Below are 19,196 nucleotides of genomic sequence, written 5' to 3' on the forward strand. Positions count from 1 at the left end.
GGTTACAATCATTTAAAATCCAGGAAATAGTTGAAAGCAGACTGCAATGTCAGGAAATAGGATGAGGCCCCAGAACACAGACAGACACGTGTCTCACACGTGTGGAAAGGCCAGCGGGCAGAGAGGACGTCGCCAGCAGCACTTAGCGCTCCTTTTGCCTCTCGGACTCCTGGGTCCCTTCTCTCACATCTGGGGTTGGGGGGGAGGGGACACGACCTTCTCTCAGCACAGATGGGGGGGCTTCGTAAGGTGCCCTCCCCACCCCTCACACCGACAGGAAACCCCCTAGGCCACCCCCACTTTTAAAATCGAGGGGTGTCACAAGTGGCAGGGCTCGGACGCCTGGGTCCCTTTCCCCTCTTGAGCAGGAGCACGCAGGACTCCTGGGTCCCTTCCAGTCAGCTGGGGAGAGGGGGGCGCCTGTCCGGGGACTTCTGGGTCCCCCTCTCAGGGGGAGAGCACTGAGCCCTTTCCCGGACTCCTGGGTCCCTTTCTCAGTTGGGGGAGAGCGGGGGTCCCTTTCCCGGACTCCTGGGTCCCTTTCTGAGTTGGGGGAGAGCGGGGATCCCTTTCCCGGACTCCTGGGTCCCTTTCTGAGTTGGGGGAGAGCGGGGATCCCTTTCCCGGACTCCTGGGTCCCTTTCTGAGTTGGGGGAGAGCGGGGATCCCTTTCCCGGACTCCTGGGTCCCTTTCTGAGTTGGGGGAGAGCGGGGATCCCTTTCCCGGACTCCTGGGTCCCTTTCTGAGTTGGGGGAGAGCGGGGATCCCTCTCCCGGACTCCTGGGTCCCTTTTTGAGTTGGGAGAGAGCGGGGATCCCTTTCCCGGATTCCTGGGTCCCTTTCCCAGTTGGGGGAGAGCGGGGATCCCTTTCCCGGACTCCTGGGTCCCTTTTTGAGTTGGGGGAGAGCGGGGATCCCTTTCCCGGACTCCTGGGTCCCTTTTTGAGTTGGGGGAGAGCGGGGATCCCTTTCCCGGACTCCTGGGTCCCTTTTTGAGTTGGGGGAGAGCGGGGATCCCTTTCCCGGACTCCTGGGTCCCTTCAGCCACTTGGGGGGGGTGGAGCCTGCCCGGACTCCTGGGTCCCTTTCTCAGTTGGGGGAGAGCGGGGATCCCTTTCCCAGACTCCTGGGTCCCTTTTTGAGTTGGGGGAGAGCGGGGATCCCTTTCCCGGACTCCTGGGTCCCTTCAGCCAGTTGGGGGGGGGTGGAGCCTGCCCGGACTCCTGGGTCCCTTTCTCAGTTGGGGGAGAGCGGGGACGCCTTTCCTGGACTCCTGGGTCCCTTTCTGAGTTGGGGGAGAGCGGGGACGCCTTTCCTGGACTCCTGGGTCCCTTTCTCAGTTGGGGGAGAGCGGGGACGCCTTTCCTGGACTCCTGGGTCCCTTCACAGCCACTTGGGGGGGGGGTGGAGCCTGCCCGGACTCCTGGGTCCCCGGCAGAGGGGGGGCGGGGCGGGGCGGGGCTTCTGCGACCCGGAAGAGGAAGCCGCGCGGGGTGTTGGCGTCGCCTCTCCGGAGCTGCTGCTTCCCTTCCTCCTTCCTCGCGGCCTCCGAGGAGCCTCCTTCTCCGCCTCGGGTCCCGGGCGCCCCGGAGAGGCCGCCATGCCGGCGCTGCTGGAGAGGCCGAAGCTGAGCTCGGCCATGGCCCGCGCCTTGCACCGGCACGTCATGGTGGAGCGAGAGAGGAAGCGGCAGGGTGAGAGAGAAAGAGACGGGCGGGGGGGGTATTTGCATGCATTTGCATGTACTTGCATTCGTATTTTCATTTGCATGCATTTGCATTTGTATTTTCATTTGCATGCATTTGCATTTTCATTTGCATGCATTTGCATTTGCATTTGCTTGCATTTGCATGCACTTGCATTTGCATTTTCATTTGCATGTACTTGCATTTTCATTTGCATGCATTTGCATTTGCATTTGCTTGCATTTGCATTTTCATTTGCATGCATTTGCATGCACTTGCATTTGCATTTTCATTTGCATGCATTTGCATTTGAGTTTGTATCCCGCCTGCAAGGTGCTCCAGGCAGCGCGCAATCCCCGCACCCCGAACCCTGCCAGGTAGGCTAGGCTAGGCTGGGAGGATACCGACCCCCAGCGACCTGCTCGGGAGAAATCCCAGGATTGCAGAGTTGGAGGGGACCCCAAGGGTCATCCAGCCCAACCCCCTGCAATCCGGGAATCCCAACTGAAACTTCCAAGAGCTTCCAACCTCTGCTTAAAAACCTCCAAGGAAGGAGAGTCCAGCATCATCCCAGGGAGATAATAATAATAATAATAATAATAATAATCTTTATTGTCATTGCCCCCTCTCGGGGACAACGAAAATTACTTGGCTGCTCCATCCACCCAGGTAGGGCACTCCGCACAAAATCAGAACAACTATAAAAACACTAATTAAAACAATACAGTATAATACAGCAAGGAAGATTAGATGACTTTCAAAGTCCAGGTTTCCCATTCAGGGCCGAGATCGCTCTGGAGAAGAAGCTGTTCTTGAGACGGCTCGTTCTTGTCTTCATCGTCCTGTATCTCCGTCCCGATGGCAGGAGCTCAAAGAGACAGTGACCAGGATGCGATGGATCTTTTACTATGTCCAGTGCCTTCCTCTGGCACCTTGTGGCATAAATCTGCTCTAAGGTGGAGAGTGGGCAGCCAACAATGCTCTCTGCTGCCTTCACAACTCTGCACAACCCCATCCTGTCCTGGGTAGTACAGCTTCCGTACCACACACATAAGCCATAAGTGAGCACGCTCTCAATGGCACAGTGATAGAAGGCAAGCAGCAGTTTCTGCGGAAGATGGTTTTTCCTTAGGATTCTCAAAAAGTACAGTCTCTGCTGCGCCTTCTTCACAAGCCCCCTTGTGTTGACACTCCAGGACAGATCCTCTTGTAATTCAATACCCAAAAATCTGAACGTTGTTACCCTCTCCACACAGACCCCATCAATCAAAAGTGGCTGGACATTGCTCTTGTGTCTCCTGAAGTCCACCACAAGCTCCCTTGTCTTCCTTGTATTTATGAGCAAGTTGTTAGCTCTGCACCTCTCTGTCAGCCGCTCCACCTCATCTCTATAGTCCGTTTCACCTTCCCTTTCAGAGATGAGCCCAATCACGGTTGTGTCATCTGCAAATTTGACAACCCTATTACTAGGGTGAGCAGCGACACAATCGTACGTGTAGAGAATATAAAGGAGCGGACTAAGTCCTTCCCCTGTCAAAGGCTCTTACGGTCAGAAAACTCTTCCTGAAATTTAGTCCCAATTTCCTTCCTTGCAACTTTAATCTGTCCAACCCTCCAGAGCAGAAAATAAGATTGCTCCATCTTCCATGCGACTGCCCTTCAGAGATTTGAGGATGGCTGCCAGATCTCCTCCCAGTCTTCTCTTTTCCAGGCTCAACATGCCCAGTTCCCTCAACCGTTCCTCATACGGCTTGTTTTCCAGACCTTTGACCATCTTGGTCACCCGCTCTGCACACCTTCCAGCTTGCCAATATCCTTCTTAAATTGTGGTGCCCATAAGTGGACTCCGTCTTCCAGGCATGGTCTGACCAAGGCAGAATAGAGCGGGACTATTCCTTCCCTTGGGACGCGGGTGGCGCTGTGGGTTAAACCACAGAGCCTAGGACTTGCCGATCAGAAGGTCGGCGGTTCGAATCCCCGTGACGGGGTGAGCTCCCGTTGCTCGGTCCCTGCTCCTGCCAACCTAGCAGTTCGAAAGCACGTCAAAGTGCAAGTAGATAAATAGGTACCGCTCCGGCGGGAAGGTAAACGGCGTTTCCGTGCGCTGCTCTGGTTCGCCAGAAGTGGCTTAGTCCTGCTGGCCACATGACCCGGAAGCTGGACGCTGGCTCCCTAGGCCAGTAAAGCGAGATGAGCGCTGCAAGCCCAGAGTCGGCCACAACTGGACTTAATGGTCAGCGGTCCCTTTACCTTATTCCTTCGCTTGATCTGGACACTAGACTTCGGTTGATGCAACCTAGAATAGCATTGGCCTTTTTTTGCTGCTGCATCACGCTTTGGGCTCATGTTAAGCTTGTGGTCCACCAAGATCCCTAGATCCTCTTCACATGGATTACTGGCAAGCCAGATGTCCGCCATCTTATATTTGTGCAACTGGTTCTTCCTGCCTAAGTAGTGCAGAACCTGATCAAGTCTTGAACTGAGTTGAGGCTCCATGGAAGTTGCATTTCGGGAAGGTTATTCCTCCCTCTTTTAATGTTTTAATGTTTAATAGATTATTGTGTTTTAATATTCAGTTGGAAGCTGCCCAGAGCGGCTGGGGAAACCCAGCCAGATGGGTGGGGTATAAATAAATAAATTATTATTATTATTATTATTATTATTATTATTATTATTATTATTATTATATTATTATTATTATTATTTTATTATGGTCCTGCAGAGGAGGAAGAAGTCGACAAGATGATGGAGCAGAAGATGAAGGAGGAACAGGAGAGGCGTCGGAAGAAGGAGATGGAAGAGCGGATGTCCCTGGAGGAGACGAAGGAGCAGGTCTGTGGGGCGGCCCTGTGTTTTGGGAGGCCTCCATTGTGAGAGAGCCAGTGTGGTGTAGTGGTTAAGAGTGGTAGTCTCGGAATGTTAGAAGGATGTTGGAATGAAGTAATGTGGTTTTAGCAGAAATGATATAAAGGATTAAGTAAAAATGGATTGTTAATTGGTGAAAGAACAGAACGTTAAATTATAGTATATTAAGATAAATCATTAGGATAGAAATAAAGATGGAAAGGATTTGCTGAAATATCTAATTGAATTAGAATACAAAAAAGGGAGGTGTGAGGAGGTCAAGGAAATAAGCAAAGGAAAGAAAGTTATGTAAAGGATTGATATTTTTTAATTAGCTGCATCTTTTTTCTGGTTTTTTCCCCCTTTGTTTTTTCTTTTTGTAACCTTTAAAATCTTAATAAAAATTTATTGGGGAAAAAAAAGAGTGGCAGACTCGTAATCTGGGGAACCGGGTTCGCTTAACCGCTCCTCCACATGCAGCTGCTGGGGGACCTTGGGCCAGTCACACTTCTCTGAAGTCTCTCAGCCCCACAGAGTGTTTGCTGTAGGGGAGGAAGGGAAAGGAGAACGTGAGCCGCTTTGAGACTCCTTCGGGTAGTGATAAAGCGGGATATCAAATCCAAACTCTTCTTCTCCATCCCTGGAGACATGCCTGCTCACCTCCGACCTCTTTTCCACCCGCAGATCATGAAGCTGGAAGAGAAACTGCTGGCCCTACAGGAGGAGAAGCACCAACTTTTCCTTCAGTTGAAAAAAGTGCTTCACGAGGAGGAGAAACGCCGACGCAAGGAACAGAGGTTGGAGAGGTCACAAGCGTCTAGCGATGCCACGCTGGGGGGCAGAGGGGGAGATCCTAACTGTGTGTTTATGTTTGTGGGTACTGAACTGGCTGTGACCGAGCAAGAGCAGGACCATAGGGTCCTCGTGGAGATGTTGAGCCGGTGTTTGGCCGCTGTGAAAAAGGCGAATTCCGTGCTTAGGAGTGATTAGGCAAGGAATTGAAAATAAAACTGCCCACAGCCTCTTCTGTGGTGTGAGCGTGCTTGGAATGCTGGTCTCCACATGGGGCTAGGCGATGTTATGTTGCTTTGACTGTATACTCTATATTTGATTTTCTTCAGATTGCTTTATTGATATAATATGCTGTAAACCAGGAGTCGGGACGTGGGTGGCGCTGTGGGTTAAACCACAGAGCCTAGGACCTGCCGATCAAAAGGTGGGCGGTTCGAATCCCTGCAACGGGGTGAGCTCCCGTTGCTCGGTCCCTGCTCCTGCCAATGTAGCAGTTCGAAAGCACAAAGTGCAAGTAGATAAATAGGTACCGCTCCGGCGGGAAGGTAAGCGGCGTTTCCGTGCGCTGCTCTGGTTCACCAGAAGCGGCTTCGTCATGCTGGCCACATGACCCAGAATCTGGACGCTGGCTCCCTTGGCCAATAAAGTGAGATGAGTGCCGCAACCCCAGAGTCGGCCACGACTGGACCTAATGGTCAGGGGTCCCTTTACCTTTAAACCTGTGGTCCATGGGCTGTAAGCGGTCCGTGGGGGTTGTTTAAACGGCCCACTAGCTGCCCCTGAACCAAGCCGCTCGCTCAGCGAGTCCCTGTACGGTGCACTAAACCAGCACAGCGCAGAGCGGGGACTCAGTTGATATGATCCAGCCCATGGAGCGATCTCCGCGGGAGTGAGCTCACCCAGGCGAGGTAATCCTTGCCGACACCTGCTGTAAACAGCTTTGAGATTTTTCTTAAAAATATAAAGTGATATAGAAATTAAAAGAATCAAATAAAATAATTATGTTCATATATCGTCCAAAACCGGTTTGAAGTCCATATCATGATACAATCGTACCTCAGAATTTGAACGCCTTGCGACTCAAACGTTTTGGCTCCCGAAGGCCACAAACCCGGAAGTGAGTGTTCCGGTTTGCAAACGTTCTTTGGAACCCGAACGTCCCACGCGGGTTCTGCAACTTCTGATTGGCTGCAGGAGCTTCCTGCAGCCCATCGGAAGCCACGCCTTGGTTTCTGAACGTTTTGGAAGTCAGAATGGACTTCAGGAACGGATTCCGTTCGACTTCTGAGGTACGACTGTATCAGCTTCATAATTTGTGACCTGGCAATATTTTGCGGTACGCAAAAATCACAATGTGTGGGAAACCTTGAAGGCAGCCACGACTGCCTTGTGCAAAAGTGGCAACGAATGGCAAGAGCAGGCGCCGGCAAAGATCAAGTTTCTTTCTGAGTTGGGTTTCTTCACCGCCATTATTGCAGGCGATTTATTGACCTCCTTCCTCCTGTCCACAGCGACATGACGACGCTGACGGCAGCCGCTTACCAGCAAGGAATGGCCGTCCACGCAGGGGCTCACATCCTCAACATGCAAGGTGAGTTTCTTTTTGGCCACGTCAGCAGCGGATTGAGAGGATTCGCGTAGAGTTCGGCCACGGATCAGGCAGGTGTGCTTTCCCCACCTGAAGTCACCTTGTGCTGAATCGGGCCGCCCGTCTCCACCTGCGGTCCAGTTTTAGCGAGAGATGTCAGGAATCGAACCCAGGACATTCCATGTATAAAGCCTCTGAGGTGTCTCCCTTGTTAGGATTGCAGGTATGGGAGAGGAGAGAGCGAAGGAAAGAGAAGACTTTTTTAAAAAAATAATTTTTATTAAGTTTTCCATTTTAACAATCCAAGCAGATCACATTACACTTTCCAAATTATACAAATACATCTCATATGGTCCAAATATTCTGCCAAATTATAAGTTTTTGTTGGGGCTTCCCATGCTTCAAGTTCAGTGGGGCTCTAATCATCTTATGTTTCACTGCCTTGAGTTTCCAAGAGTTCCTTCTTTAAATTTTCCTGTTGTTATCCTTCCTTCCTTCATGGTCTCTGAGTTGTTTCCACAGGCGAGCTGAAGTAAACAATAATGTGCTTCTGTGTGAAATTTGTATGAATCTCCCTCCCCCCCCCCCAGTTGATAAGTCTGTTGTTCGCAATATGTCCTCACACGCTGGTGTTTATGCCAAATCAACCCAAAAGTCCTTCTCTGGTGGCAGACGCCATCTTCACTCAGTTCCGATGAAATAAAATCTAGGCGTTTGCTCATTCATTTTCTCAGACAGGTTGCATCAAACATTAGTCTTTCAGGGGAGATGTGCCAATTTGGACTTGTAGTACAGATATGATAACAAATTAGAGCTCGCCTCCCCCTTGACTGTTTATCTCTGTCCCATAATGGCGGATCCCAATTAAATAATGCGTCACATCACCCTTCTGGAGAGTCTTTTATCGGAGGAAAGAGAAGACTTGACCCCCACCCCACCCCTTTGGGAAGGAGTTTTCTCACCCTCTGGATGGCTTGGAGGGGTTGATGTCAATGGGATTTCTTCCCTTTCTTCACAGGGAGCCCTGGAGGCCATAACCGGGCCGGTACCTTGATATCCGCCGATCGAGCCAAGCAGATGTTTGGTCCTCCAGTGATCACAGTGAGTGCCTCCCCCCAAGTTGTTCCGGGAAAGACCAGATCTCTTTTTTCAACACTGATGTCATAGTATTCCTCGAAGGATTTATTACTGTATTTTTTGCTCTATAAGACGCACTTTTTCCCCCTCCTAAAAAGTAAGGGGAAATGTGTGTGCGTTTTACGGAGCGAATGCAGGCTGCGCAGCTATCCCAGAAGCTAGAACAGCAAGAGGGATTGCTGCTTTCACTGCGCAGCGATCCCTCTTGCTGTTCTGGCTTCTGGGATTCAGAATTTTTTTTTTCTTGTTTTCCTCCTCCAAAAACTAGGTGCGTCTTATGGTGCAAAAAATACGGTGATTTATTTGGCAAGAGGGGCACGTTGCTTAATCATCAGAAACCTCCTAAGCAGTTTGCAAAATGCAATGTGAAATATTCATTTGCAAAACTGATAATGTAAAACAGGCGTGCCCAACTCCCAAGAGCAGGGGTCAGCGAACTTTTTCAGCAGGGGGCCGGTCCACTGTCCCTCAGACCTTGGGGGGGGGGCGGACTATACTTTTTTTGGGAAAGAACAAATTCCTATGCCCCACAAATAACCCAGAGATGCATTTTAAATAAAAGCACACATTCTACTCATGTAAAAACACGCTGGTTCCTGGACCGTCTGTGGGCCGGATTGAGAAGGCGATTGGGCCGGATTCGGTCCCTGGGCCTTAGTTTGCCTACTCACGCCCAAGAGACTGTGATCTACTCCCACTATAAAAAAACTGTCAGTGATCTACCCATTGGATTGACCATTGTGGAGCTTTTTTGGGGGGAGTGATCAACCAGGATCACATGATCGACCAGGAAAGCCCCGCAATTGACTAGTTGCATATGCCTGATATATAAAGCCAAATTGATGTAAGATTTCTCAGAGTAGAAGTAAAAGCCATGCGTCTAAAACAGACGATACGTAATAAAAACCGCACGTTAAAATGCCACAAAGGCAGGCTTGCCTAAGCAGGCGAGAACCATGCCAGGGGCTGAGCACAGTTTTCTTTTCCTCCTCGGAAGTGCTTATATTTTGCTTTTCATGAGCAGAGTCAAACGTTCTCCTCCAAATGTTCCCTCACAAGATGGCGGGTGATGGCGGCGCTGCCTTTGCTATTGTCGTGGTGGTTGTTATTTAAATTTATATCCTGCCCTTGATCCCAAGGACCACAGGCCCGTTTACAGTATAAAACCACATAACATGATAAACTAGGGTTGCCATGTTTCAAAATCCGGACACAAAAGTTGTTGAGCATTTTATTGCGGGGTGAGGTAGGGGGTTGTCTTTGGCAAAATCTCAACAAAAATTGACGTTTTGGAGCTATTTTTAAGGGAAATTGGCACAAACAACACTGCCGACATGGGTTGCCATGTGTCTGGATTTTCTCATATACAGTGGTGCCTCGCAAGACGAAAAGAATCCGTTCTGCGATTCTCTTCGTCTAGCGGTTTTTTCATCTTGCGAAGCAAGCCCATTGACGGCTTAGCAGATTAGCGCTATTAGCGGTTTAGCGGCTTTTAGCAGCTTTTAGCGGCTTATCAGCTTAACGGATAAGCTGATAAGCGGCTTAGTGGCTTAGAAAAGGGGGGGGAGGGAAAAAAACCCTCAGGAACTCGCAAGACATTTTCGTCTTGCAAAGCAAGCCCATAGAAAATTCGTTTTGCGAAGCACCTCCAAAACGGAAAACCCTTTCGTCTAGCGGGTTTTTCGTCTTGCGAGGCATTCGTCTTGCGGGGCACCACTGTACTGTATTTTTTGCTCTATAAGACTCACTTTTCCCTCCTAAAAAGTAAAGGGAAATGTGTGTGCGTCTTATGGAGCGAATGCAGGCTGCGCAGCTATCCCAGAAGCCAGAACAGCAAGAGGGACCGCTGCTTTCACTGCGCAGCGATCCCTCTTGCTGTTCTGGCTTCTGGGATTAAGAATATTTTTTTTTCTTGTTTTCCTCCTCCAAAAACTAGGTGCGTTTTGTGGTCTGGTGTGTCTTATAGAGCGAAAAATATGGTATTTTTTTGTTTTGTTTCCTCCTGGATGCTGCTTCCAACTGCAGTATTCTGCGTATGCCCCCCCCCCCCCGAAACACAAGACAAAACGGTTAGTTCTTCCCTCACAAAATGGCTCCCCTTTCAAAATGGCGGACGGCGGCAGCCCTGCCTTTGCTATTGCTGCTGTTATGATAGTTACTAATGAAACTGATATACCGCCCTTCCTTCCGAGTGCCACAGGCCCGTTTACAGCAGGGAAACACAAAAATACGTCGCATGGCAAATAAGACAAAGCGGTTAGTTGTGAGGCAGATTTGGTGCACCACGCGGCAACCCTAAGGGACGTCTCTGTGCGCGCTTTGTCTCCCCAGTCTCGCCACTTTGCCACGCAGCCGACTTTCCCCGCCAGCACGGCAGAGCACGGCCAGTACCAGGGCGGGCAGTCCGGGCACAGCCCTTATGCCGTGGGGCAGAGCCAACACACGGTGCCCGTCAGCTACGCCAGCAGCCAGTCGATCCGAGGTGAGGATGGAGTCCGCGGGCAATCGGGTGCCATGCTGGAGCCCTTTCCCTCCGCAGCGTGGGTGGCGGGGGCACAGCAGTCCAGGCTTTTACGCCCCTCTCCTTTCCCTTCCAGGGCCTTCTGCTTTCCCCACCATGCAGTACTTGCCGCAACAGCAGCCCGGCTACACAATCCACAGCCACTTTCCCACGGCTCAGCCTGGTAAGTCTGCAGAGGGGCTGGCAAATCGTAATAATAATAAGTCTGCAGTTATTTAGTCATGTCCGACTCTTCGTGACCCCATGGACCAGAGCATGCCAGGGGTTGGCAAATCCTATTATTATTATTATTATTATTATTATTTATACGCCACCCATCTGGCTGGGTTTCCCCAGCCTCTCTGGGCAGATTCCAACAAAATATTAAAATACAATAATTCATCAAATATTGCAGTTACAGCTAGGTAGCCGTGTTGGTCTGCCATAGTCAAAACAAAATAAAAAAATTCCTTCCAGTAGCACCTTAAAGACCAACTAAGTTAGTTCTAGGTATGAGCTTTCGTGTGCATGCACACTTCTTCAGATACACATCAAATATTAAAAGCTTCCCTAAAGAGGGCTGCCTTCAGATGTCTTCCAAAAGTCAGGTAGTTGTTTATTTCCTTGACATCTGCTGGGAGGGCATTCCACAGGGTGGGCACCACCACCAAGAAGGCCCTCTGCCTGGTTCCCTGTAACCTCACTTCTTGCAACGAGGGAACCGCCAGAAGGCCCTTGGAGCTGGAAATCGGTGTCTGGGCTGAACAATGGGGGTGGAGACGCTCCATCAGGTCTACTGGGCCTTTGAGGCCGTTTAGGGCTTTAAAGGTCAGCAACAACAATTTGAATTGTGTTCGGAAACGTCCTGGGAGCCAATGTAGGCCTTTCAGGACCGGTGTTATATGGTCTTGGCAGCCACTCCCAGTCACCAGTCTGGCTGCCGCATTCTGGATTAAGTGCAGTTTCCAGGTCACCTTCAAAGGTAGCCCCATGTAGAGCGCATTGCAGTAGTCCAAGCGGGAGATAACCAGAGCATGCACCACTCTGGCCAGACAGTCTGTGGTCAGGGAGGGTCTCATCCTGTGTACCAGATGGAGCTGGTAGACAGCTGCCCTGGACACAGAGTTGACCTGCGCCTCCATGGACGTGAGATGGCAGGGAAGCTGTGCTGGGAGACACTGTCTGTAAAGGAAAGAGAAAATGAACCAGCCCCCCACTTCTTCCAAGGCCCTGTTCCTTTCCTTGCAAGGCTGACGCTTAGCTCTTTCAACCTTCCCTTTCCAGGTTTCATTCCTCCGAGCACAGCCATCCCTTTGCAGAAACAACTGGAGCACGCGAACCAGCAGTCTGGATTTACCGATTCGGTGAGTTCGCACCCGGAGCATCGCTCTCTGAAAATGTCCGTGCTCTTTTGTAGAGTTGGAAAGGGATCCCAGGGGTCACCAGCCCCCTGGAATGCAGGAATCTTTCGGCCCCAACATGGGGCTCGAACCCACAGCCACGAGATGAAGAGCCCTATGCTTTTATGGACTGACTTTTTACCCACAGAGATTTTACAAGATGGCTAACAATATTTTAAAAAAGCAAATGGCAGTGGTACGTCATCAGGGAAGCAGCCGCAAACCTAAGTAGTCAGTATGGGACGTGGGTGGCACTGTGGGTTAAACCACTGAGCCTAGGACTTGCCAATCAGAAGGTCGGCAGTTTGAATCCCCGCCACAGGGTGAGCTCCCGTTTCTTGGTCCCTGCTCCTGCCAACCTAGTAGCTTGAAAGCATACCAGTGCAAGTAGATAAATAGGTACCGCTCTGGCGGGAAGGTAAACGGCGTTTCCGTGTGCTGCTCTGGTTCGCCAGAAGCGGCTTAGTCCTGCTGGCCACATGACCCAGAAGCTGTACGCCGGCTCCCTCGGCCAATAAAGCAAGATGAGCGCTGCAACCCCAGAGTCGGCCACGACTGGACCTAATGGTCAGGGGTTCCTTTAATTTTATGACAACAACAACAACAACAATAATAATAATAATCAATTTTATTTATACTCCGCCCTCCCCAGCCAAGACAGGGCTCAGGGCGGTTAATATGAAATATAAAAGCAATTGATTGAAATACAGCTTAAAAAACAAGATTAAAATACAACTTTTAAACTTTGATTAAAATACAAATACAATCAAAAGCTTTTGGGGGGATAAAAACGTCAAGTCTTCACCAAGGCTAATTATCCAGACTGGTCCTACGTGGGCCAGAAAAAAGCCAGGGAAGTCCCCAAATAGGAGTTCCAACACAGAAGGAGAAAGGAACTGCCCGGACCCAAGCAGGGCATTGCTCACCAAATCTCGTGGCAAGCGCACCTTGGTTCAGTTGCCCACCCTCTTCCAAAATCCCCTGGGCTGAGTGGCTTTTAGGGATGGAGCGAGGAGAGTCTCTCTAGGAGCTGCCATAGAAAAGGCCCTATCCTGTCCCACTTCTGACGGGGGCAGACTTGTGTCCTGGCCTCCATAGATGATCCGCTTCTGTGGGGTAGGGTCACATGCAACGAGGGTCTCGGGGGCAGGAGGCGAGGCGAGCTTCAGCACAGCGCGAAAGTTTCCGTTTTGGGGAAATGTCGGCTTCAGTCATGCAATTAAGCAGCCGCAGTTTCCCCCAGAGGATCCTGGGAGTTGTAGTTCGTTACAGGTGTTGCGGGTTGCTAAAAGACCCCCCCGTTCCCCACCCACCCACGGAGCTACAGTTCCCAGAAATCCCTGGGAAGAGGGATTGGTTGTTGAACATTAATATTATTATTTATTTATACCCCGCCCATCTGGCTGAGTTTCTCCAGCCACTCTGGGCGGCTCCCAATCAAGTGTTAAAAACAATACAGCATTAAATATTAAAAACTTCCCTAAACAGGGCTGCCTTCAGATGTCTTTTAAAGAGAAGATAGTTGTTGTTTCCTTCATATCTGCTGGAAGGGCGTTCCCACAGGGCAGGCGCCACCACCGAGAAGGCCCTCTGCCTGGTTCCCTGTAACCTCACTTCTCACAATGAGGGAACCGCCAGAAGGCCCTCAGAGCTGGACCTCAGTGTCCGGGCTGAACGATGGGGGTGGAGACGCTCCTTCAGGTATACAGGACCACTCTGAAATACCTCTCTGAGGGGGATATGGGTCTCCAATAAAAAAATTAAGACCCTCAACTCCCAGAATCCTTTGGGGGAAAAGCCATGACTGTACAAAAATGGCGCCGCAGCGGTGCAAATGCAGCCATTGTTGACTGTTTCTAACCGCACAGGGGGTAAATTTTAAGTTCGGACAGGAGCCTGGGAAGAACGTTTGCCTGCCTGGACTTGGCCGCGAAATAACCAGAGCATGTGCAGAGTGCATTCCCTGGGAGACGGTCTAATTCCTCTGCTCTCCCTCTCTTGTCCTTTCCTCTCCAGTCGACCCTACGCCCAATGCACCCCCAGGCCTTGCACCCGAACCAGGGCCTCCTACAAGCCCCCCAAATCCCTGTCCAGATGCAGACAGCTGCCAAGGTAAGCTCGGAACCTCTTCTTGCTTCCACTCCCCTCTTTATTTCGCTTCCCAGTTACACGGTTCTCTATGCCCGCAATGTGTTGTCGTTCTCCCCCTTGTTTTTGGCCTGTTATGGATTTTGCCTTCCTTTTCCTTGTCCCAGGTGGGCGGCTCTCCCACTGCCATCGCGACACCCAGCCCCTTTCCACCCTGCTCTCTCCCGCTTGGTGATATTTGCCCACCCCCCACCCTGCTTTCTCTCCCTTATAGCCCAGTTTGGCGTATACCCACCCGGCCCGCCCAGCTTCCCCAGGCAGCTTCTCCCACGGAACCGCCCCACAACAGCCCCACACAGTAAGTATCTCGCTGGATGGGTGGGGGGAGCGGCACTCGATCCCAAGCCTTGTCATATCACGGCAGTACCTCTGGGTTTGTTTTTTTAAAAAAAATATTGGTTTCCACAATTTTATAAATAAACAAACAAACACACAAGACAAACTAACATAAATCATAACCTTATTGAAAATTACACTTATTAACTTTGTTAAAGTGACTTCCTCGCTCCTCCTTGGTTGAATTTCATTGCATGTCCTTTTAACAGTTTTCCAAATCCCAATTCTTATGAAATTTAACTTAAACATTAACATCCTTAGATCTTCACATTATGGAATTAAACATATTAATTCATCACTTAACATAAATAAAATCCTGAGCCAGTTAAGTATCTGCAAGCTGTTTTCAGTTCATTTAACTTAACTTATTTAAGTAAATGATCATTAAATTTATTCCACTCTTCCTGATACTCCTCCTCCTTCTGGTCGCGGACTCTTTCGGTTAGGTCGGATAGCAGTACCTCTGAGCGCATGCAGAGTGGCTCTCCTCCCTAGTGGGCCTCTGGCCTCTGTACAGTCTGAGGTTGGGGTCATTCTGCAAATGGAGAGCCCCCACGGAACAGGCCAATCCCCAGCAGAACGACCGCCAACCAGACTTCCTGTCAGATGCTGCCAATGTTGGCGCATCAATTTATGCGGGGCTACTAGAATACAAGGGGGCGCGGGTGGCGCTGTGGGTTAAACCACTGAGCCTCTTGGGCTTGCCCATCGGAAGGTCAGCAGTTCAAATCCGGGCGACGGGGTGAGCTCCTGTTGCTCGGTCCCAGCTCCTGCCAACCTAGCAGTTTGAAAGCACGTCAAAGTGCAAGTAGATCAATAGGTACCGCTCCGGCGGGAAGGTTAACGGCGTTTCCGTGCGCTGCTCTGGTTCGCCAGAAGAGGCTTAGTCATGCTGGCCACATGACCCGGAAGATGGACCATTAAAGCGAGATGAGCGCCGCAACCCCAGAATCGTCCGCGACTGGACCTAATGGTCAGGAGTCCCTTTACCTTTACCTTTACTAGAATACAACACTGCATTAGTTTTACATTGGTACCTTGGTTCTCAAACTTAATCCATTCCAGAAGTCCATTCCAAAACCAAAGCGTTCCAAAACCAAGGCACGCTTTCCCATAGAAAGGAATGCAAAAGGGATTAATCCGTTTCAGACTTTGGAAAACAACCCCTAAGACAGCCATTTAACATGAACTTTACTATCTAACGACACCATGGATCCAGAAAATGAAAGCAATAATCAATGTACTGTACTATAAATAAGACAGTATTAATTTTTTCTTCTTACCTGCGCTGATGATAGTCATTGTTTGGATGGGGGGCTTTTAGCCATTTCCGCAGTCACACAATCGATCAATCGAACTGGCTTCCACACAGTCACGAAAACAAATTAAACTAAAAAGCCTCAAAAACGCAAAATAAATAGCAAAAACGAAACGTTCGAAAACCAAGGCGAAGCTTCTGATTGGTGCAGGCGCCCCGGAAACAATAGCCAACAGCCGCATCGGCTGTTCAGCTTCCGAAAAATGTTCGAAAACCAGAACACTTCCAGGTTTTTGGAATTTGAGAACCAAGGTACCATTGTATTTTATTTTTTTAAATACAACTGAATTTCTGACTCTTCCTTGGAGAAAGTTCAGACGATCCGTTAACGATTTCAGGATTTTTTACTCTACCTTCCTATTAAAAAAGATAAACCAATCAAACAGACACCCCAGCATAAAACTACCGGTAGGATTCTTGAGCCGAGTTTCGGTATGAAAACAGCAGCAGTAGTTAAACAAACCAAAAGCACAACATCGCCAAAGGTGTGAGCAGTGTGGGAGGCCTGGCTGGCTTCATTTTATTAAAAATAATCTGCGCCCCTTAACAGGAGGGCAACCTGTTCGTGCTCAGTGTTCGGTACGGTCTGAACCCTCTGCTGCTTCGAACTGTTTCTGCGTAGACTGGAAGGTGGGTTGGGGAGGGACAGAGACGGAAACTGAGAGGTTTACGGTGCTGGCTGCTTGGCAAGGCTCCAGGGGAAGGGAGTTCCACAGGCCGGCACCAAGAATTCAACCCCAGCTGTGCCCTTGGCCGGCTTGATTTAGCACACAGATGATAAACTCATGAAGGCACACTCGATCAGGCTGGGAGGAGGTGATCTTTTGGCCAGGACAGGAGCACTGTGTCGTGCATAAGAGGAATCAAAGAGGAGACACTCTGACTGCCCACAGCCTGACCGGCACCCCAAGGGCCCTCCAGACACATAATAATAATAATAATAATAATAATAATAATAATAATAATAATATATTATTTATACCCTGCCCATTTGGCTGGGTTTACCCAGCCACTCTGGGCGGCTTCCAACAAAATACAGTGGTACCTCAGGTTACATATGCTTCAGGTTACAGACTCTGCTAACCCAGAAATAGTGCTTCAGGTTAAGAACTTTGCTTCAGGATGAGAACAGAACTGGTGCTCCTGCGGCACGGCGGCAGCAGGAGGCTCCATTAGCTAAAGTGGTGCTTCAGGTTAAGAACAGTTTCAGGTTAAGAACGGACCTCTGGAACAAATTAAGTACTTAACCCGATGTACCACTGTATTAAAATACAATAATTCATCAAATATTAAAAGCTTCCCTAAACAGGGCTGCCTTCAGATGTCTTCCAAAAGTCTGGTAGTTGCTGTTCTCTTTGACATCTGGTGGGAAGGCGTTCCACAGGGAGGGAGCCACCACCGAGAAGGCCCTCTGCCTGGTTCCCTGTAACTTGGCTTCTCGCAGGGAGGGAACCGCCAGAAGGCCCTCGGAGCTGGACCTCAGTGTCTGGGCAGAATGATGGGGGTGGAGACGCTCCTTCAGGTCTACTGGGCCTTTGAGGCCGTTTAGGGCTTTAAAGAACAGCACCAACACTTTGAATTATGCTCGGAAACGTACTGGGAGTTTCCACCCAGCAGCCTGAAAACTGAAGGCAGTCACCCCTCATCTTGCTGCGCACTCGATTGGTGTGATGTCAACCACGCAGGCTGGTTGGAAAAGCGCGAGTCCCAAGTGAGGTGGAGAGCCGGGATTACGCTGGCACAAAGAGTGTTTAGCTCCCTCTTGGTAGCTGGGCATTGAGCAAGGCTGGCTCAGTACACAAGCTGTCTCTCGCTCTCCTCCTCACCCATTAGGCAATTCTAAGGGTTGGACCCTCCACGATTTCCACTTAGCCCCTGTGTAAGATGAGGGATTGCTGTACAACCTTCCGGTTATGACCGTTAATTCTTTTACAGCGGTACCTTGGTTCTCAAACTTAATCCGTTCCGGAAGTCCGTTCCAAAACCAAGGTGCACTTTCCCATAGAAAGTAATGCAAAACGGATTAATCCGTTCCAGACTTTTAAAAACCACCCCTAAAATAGCAATTTAACATGAATTTTACTATCTAACAAGGCCAATTGATCTGTAAGTAGCAAGCAATAAACAATGTACTGTACTATAAAATAAGACAGTATTCTAATGTTTTTGGTGTTTGGGAGGCAAGGTGTTTGAGAACCAAGGTACCACTGTGCACTGAAAACTTCTTTCCTTTAACATCTCTCTCTCCCCTCTTGCAGTCTGGTTTCCAGGCCTCTCCGCAGCCAGCACCTCGGCACCCGTTCATCCAGCACCCGCAACAGGGCCAGCGCTTCTACCACAAGTGAGGCCCCCGCCCTGCTCTCTTGTTGCTTTGACTCCCCCCCCCCCCGAACCTCAGCCCAAGTCCCAGCGCAAAGGAAGAAAATATACGTGGGATGACCATGTGTGTGGCTTTATTCTCCCCTTCTCTCTTCGCTGTAATTTGTGAAAACAGAGATTGCACTCTAAATAAAACTTTGTATAATTCGAGGAGCGTTCAACGGTGCATGTGTCTGTTCCACCCCCCCCCCTTACTATCTTGCCCCAATAATAGAAATTGGGAGAGTCTGGCTAAACATTAGCAAGAACTTTTGGGCAGTAAGAGCTGACCGGAAGGTAGTAGACTCTCATTTGTATTTCTAAGCGGACGGAGGGAAGGAAACAGGGTGGCTTCCCTAAAAGTAAGTGTATGCAAAGCAAGCAAATTTTGCACACATTCATAATTTAGTATGACACTTCTCCCAAGCTGGTGCCCATCACATTCTGGACCGGATGTCTTGGCTAATGCCTGATGGGAGTTGTAGTCTAAACATGTCTGAAGGCCACCAGCTTTTAAAGAGTATAAACAGGCCGTTTTCGAACTTTGGGGCAGGTCAGTGGGAAGAGACCTAAAGGCTTGTTCAGCTGAATCCTGCCAGGAGCAAAGGGTCCAAAGTGCTTTCCTGTTCAGTCCCCCCTCCCTAGTCCCCCATTTCTAGGAAAAGCAGCTTTTTGTGTGCGTTTGCCTCCGCGTAGCTGTAGTTCCAAGCGCACTTACAGTTCAGGTTAAAAGTGAAATGTATGTAAACTTACTGCCCATTGTTCTAAGAGGTGCTACAAATGTTTTTCGGACGGCAGCTGACCTACGGGTTGTGTTTTCCATTCCTGCTTCTGTACATAAAACAACTGCCCTCCATTTTATACGGAGAGGCAAAAAGGCTGCTTTTCCCTGTGCCGGTTTCACTAAGGGGCGTGGGGTACAAACAGCCACCGGCCTTTGGTTTGAGACATTTTGTCCGTTAAACATGCTGCAAAGACATTGGACCCTCGCCAGTAAGGTTGAGCGTAACGTGACAAGTAATCTTTCTTTTCTCCCTACGCCCCACTCACTCATTTACACATAATGAGATCAGGAAATTTTAAATTTTC

At 49.7% G+C, this 19,196-nt stretch overlaps 1 protein-coding gene across 1 annotated transcript; it reads left to right on the forward strand.

The window, feature by feature from the left end:
• The first annotated feature begins 1,502 nt into the window (after positions 1-1,502).
• Positions 1,503-18,278, forward strand: GPS2 (G protein pathway suppressor 2). Its single transcript, XM_081835768.1, has 11 exons — positions 1,503-1,695; positions 4,409-4,518; positions 5,215-5,327; positions 6,834-6,913; positions 7,929-8,011; positions 10,379-10,529; positions 10,645-10,731; positions 11,832-11,911; positions 13,964-14,059; positions 14,310-14,393; positions 18,008-18,278. Exons 1-11 carry the CDS (start codon positions 1,602-1,604, stop codon positions 18,092-18,094), a joined length of 1,065 nt encoding a protein of 354 aa, XP_081691894.1. The 5' UTR covers positions 1,503-1,601; the 3' UTR covers positions 18,095-18,278.
• The last annotated feature ends 918 nt before the right edge of the window (positions 18,279-19,196 follow it).

Source organism: Podarcis erhardii (assembly GCF_964252035.2).
Source record: "Podarcis erhardii genome assembly, chromosome: 13".
Lineage (NCBI taxonomy): Eukaryota > Metazoa > Chordata > Lepidosauria > Squamata > Lacertidae > Podarcis > Podarcis erhardii.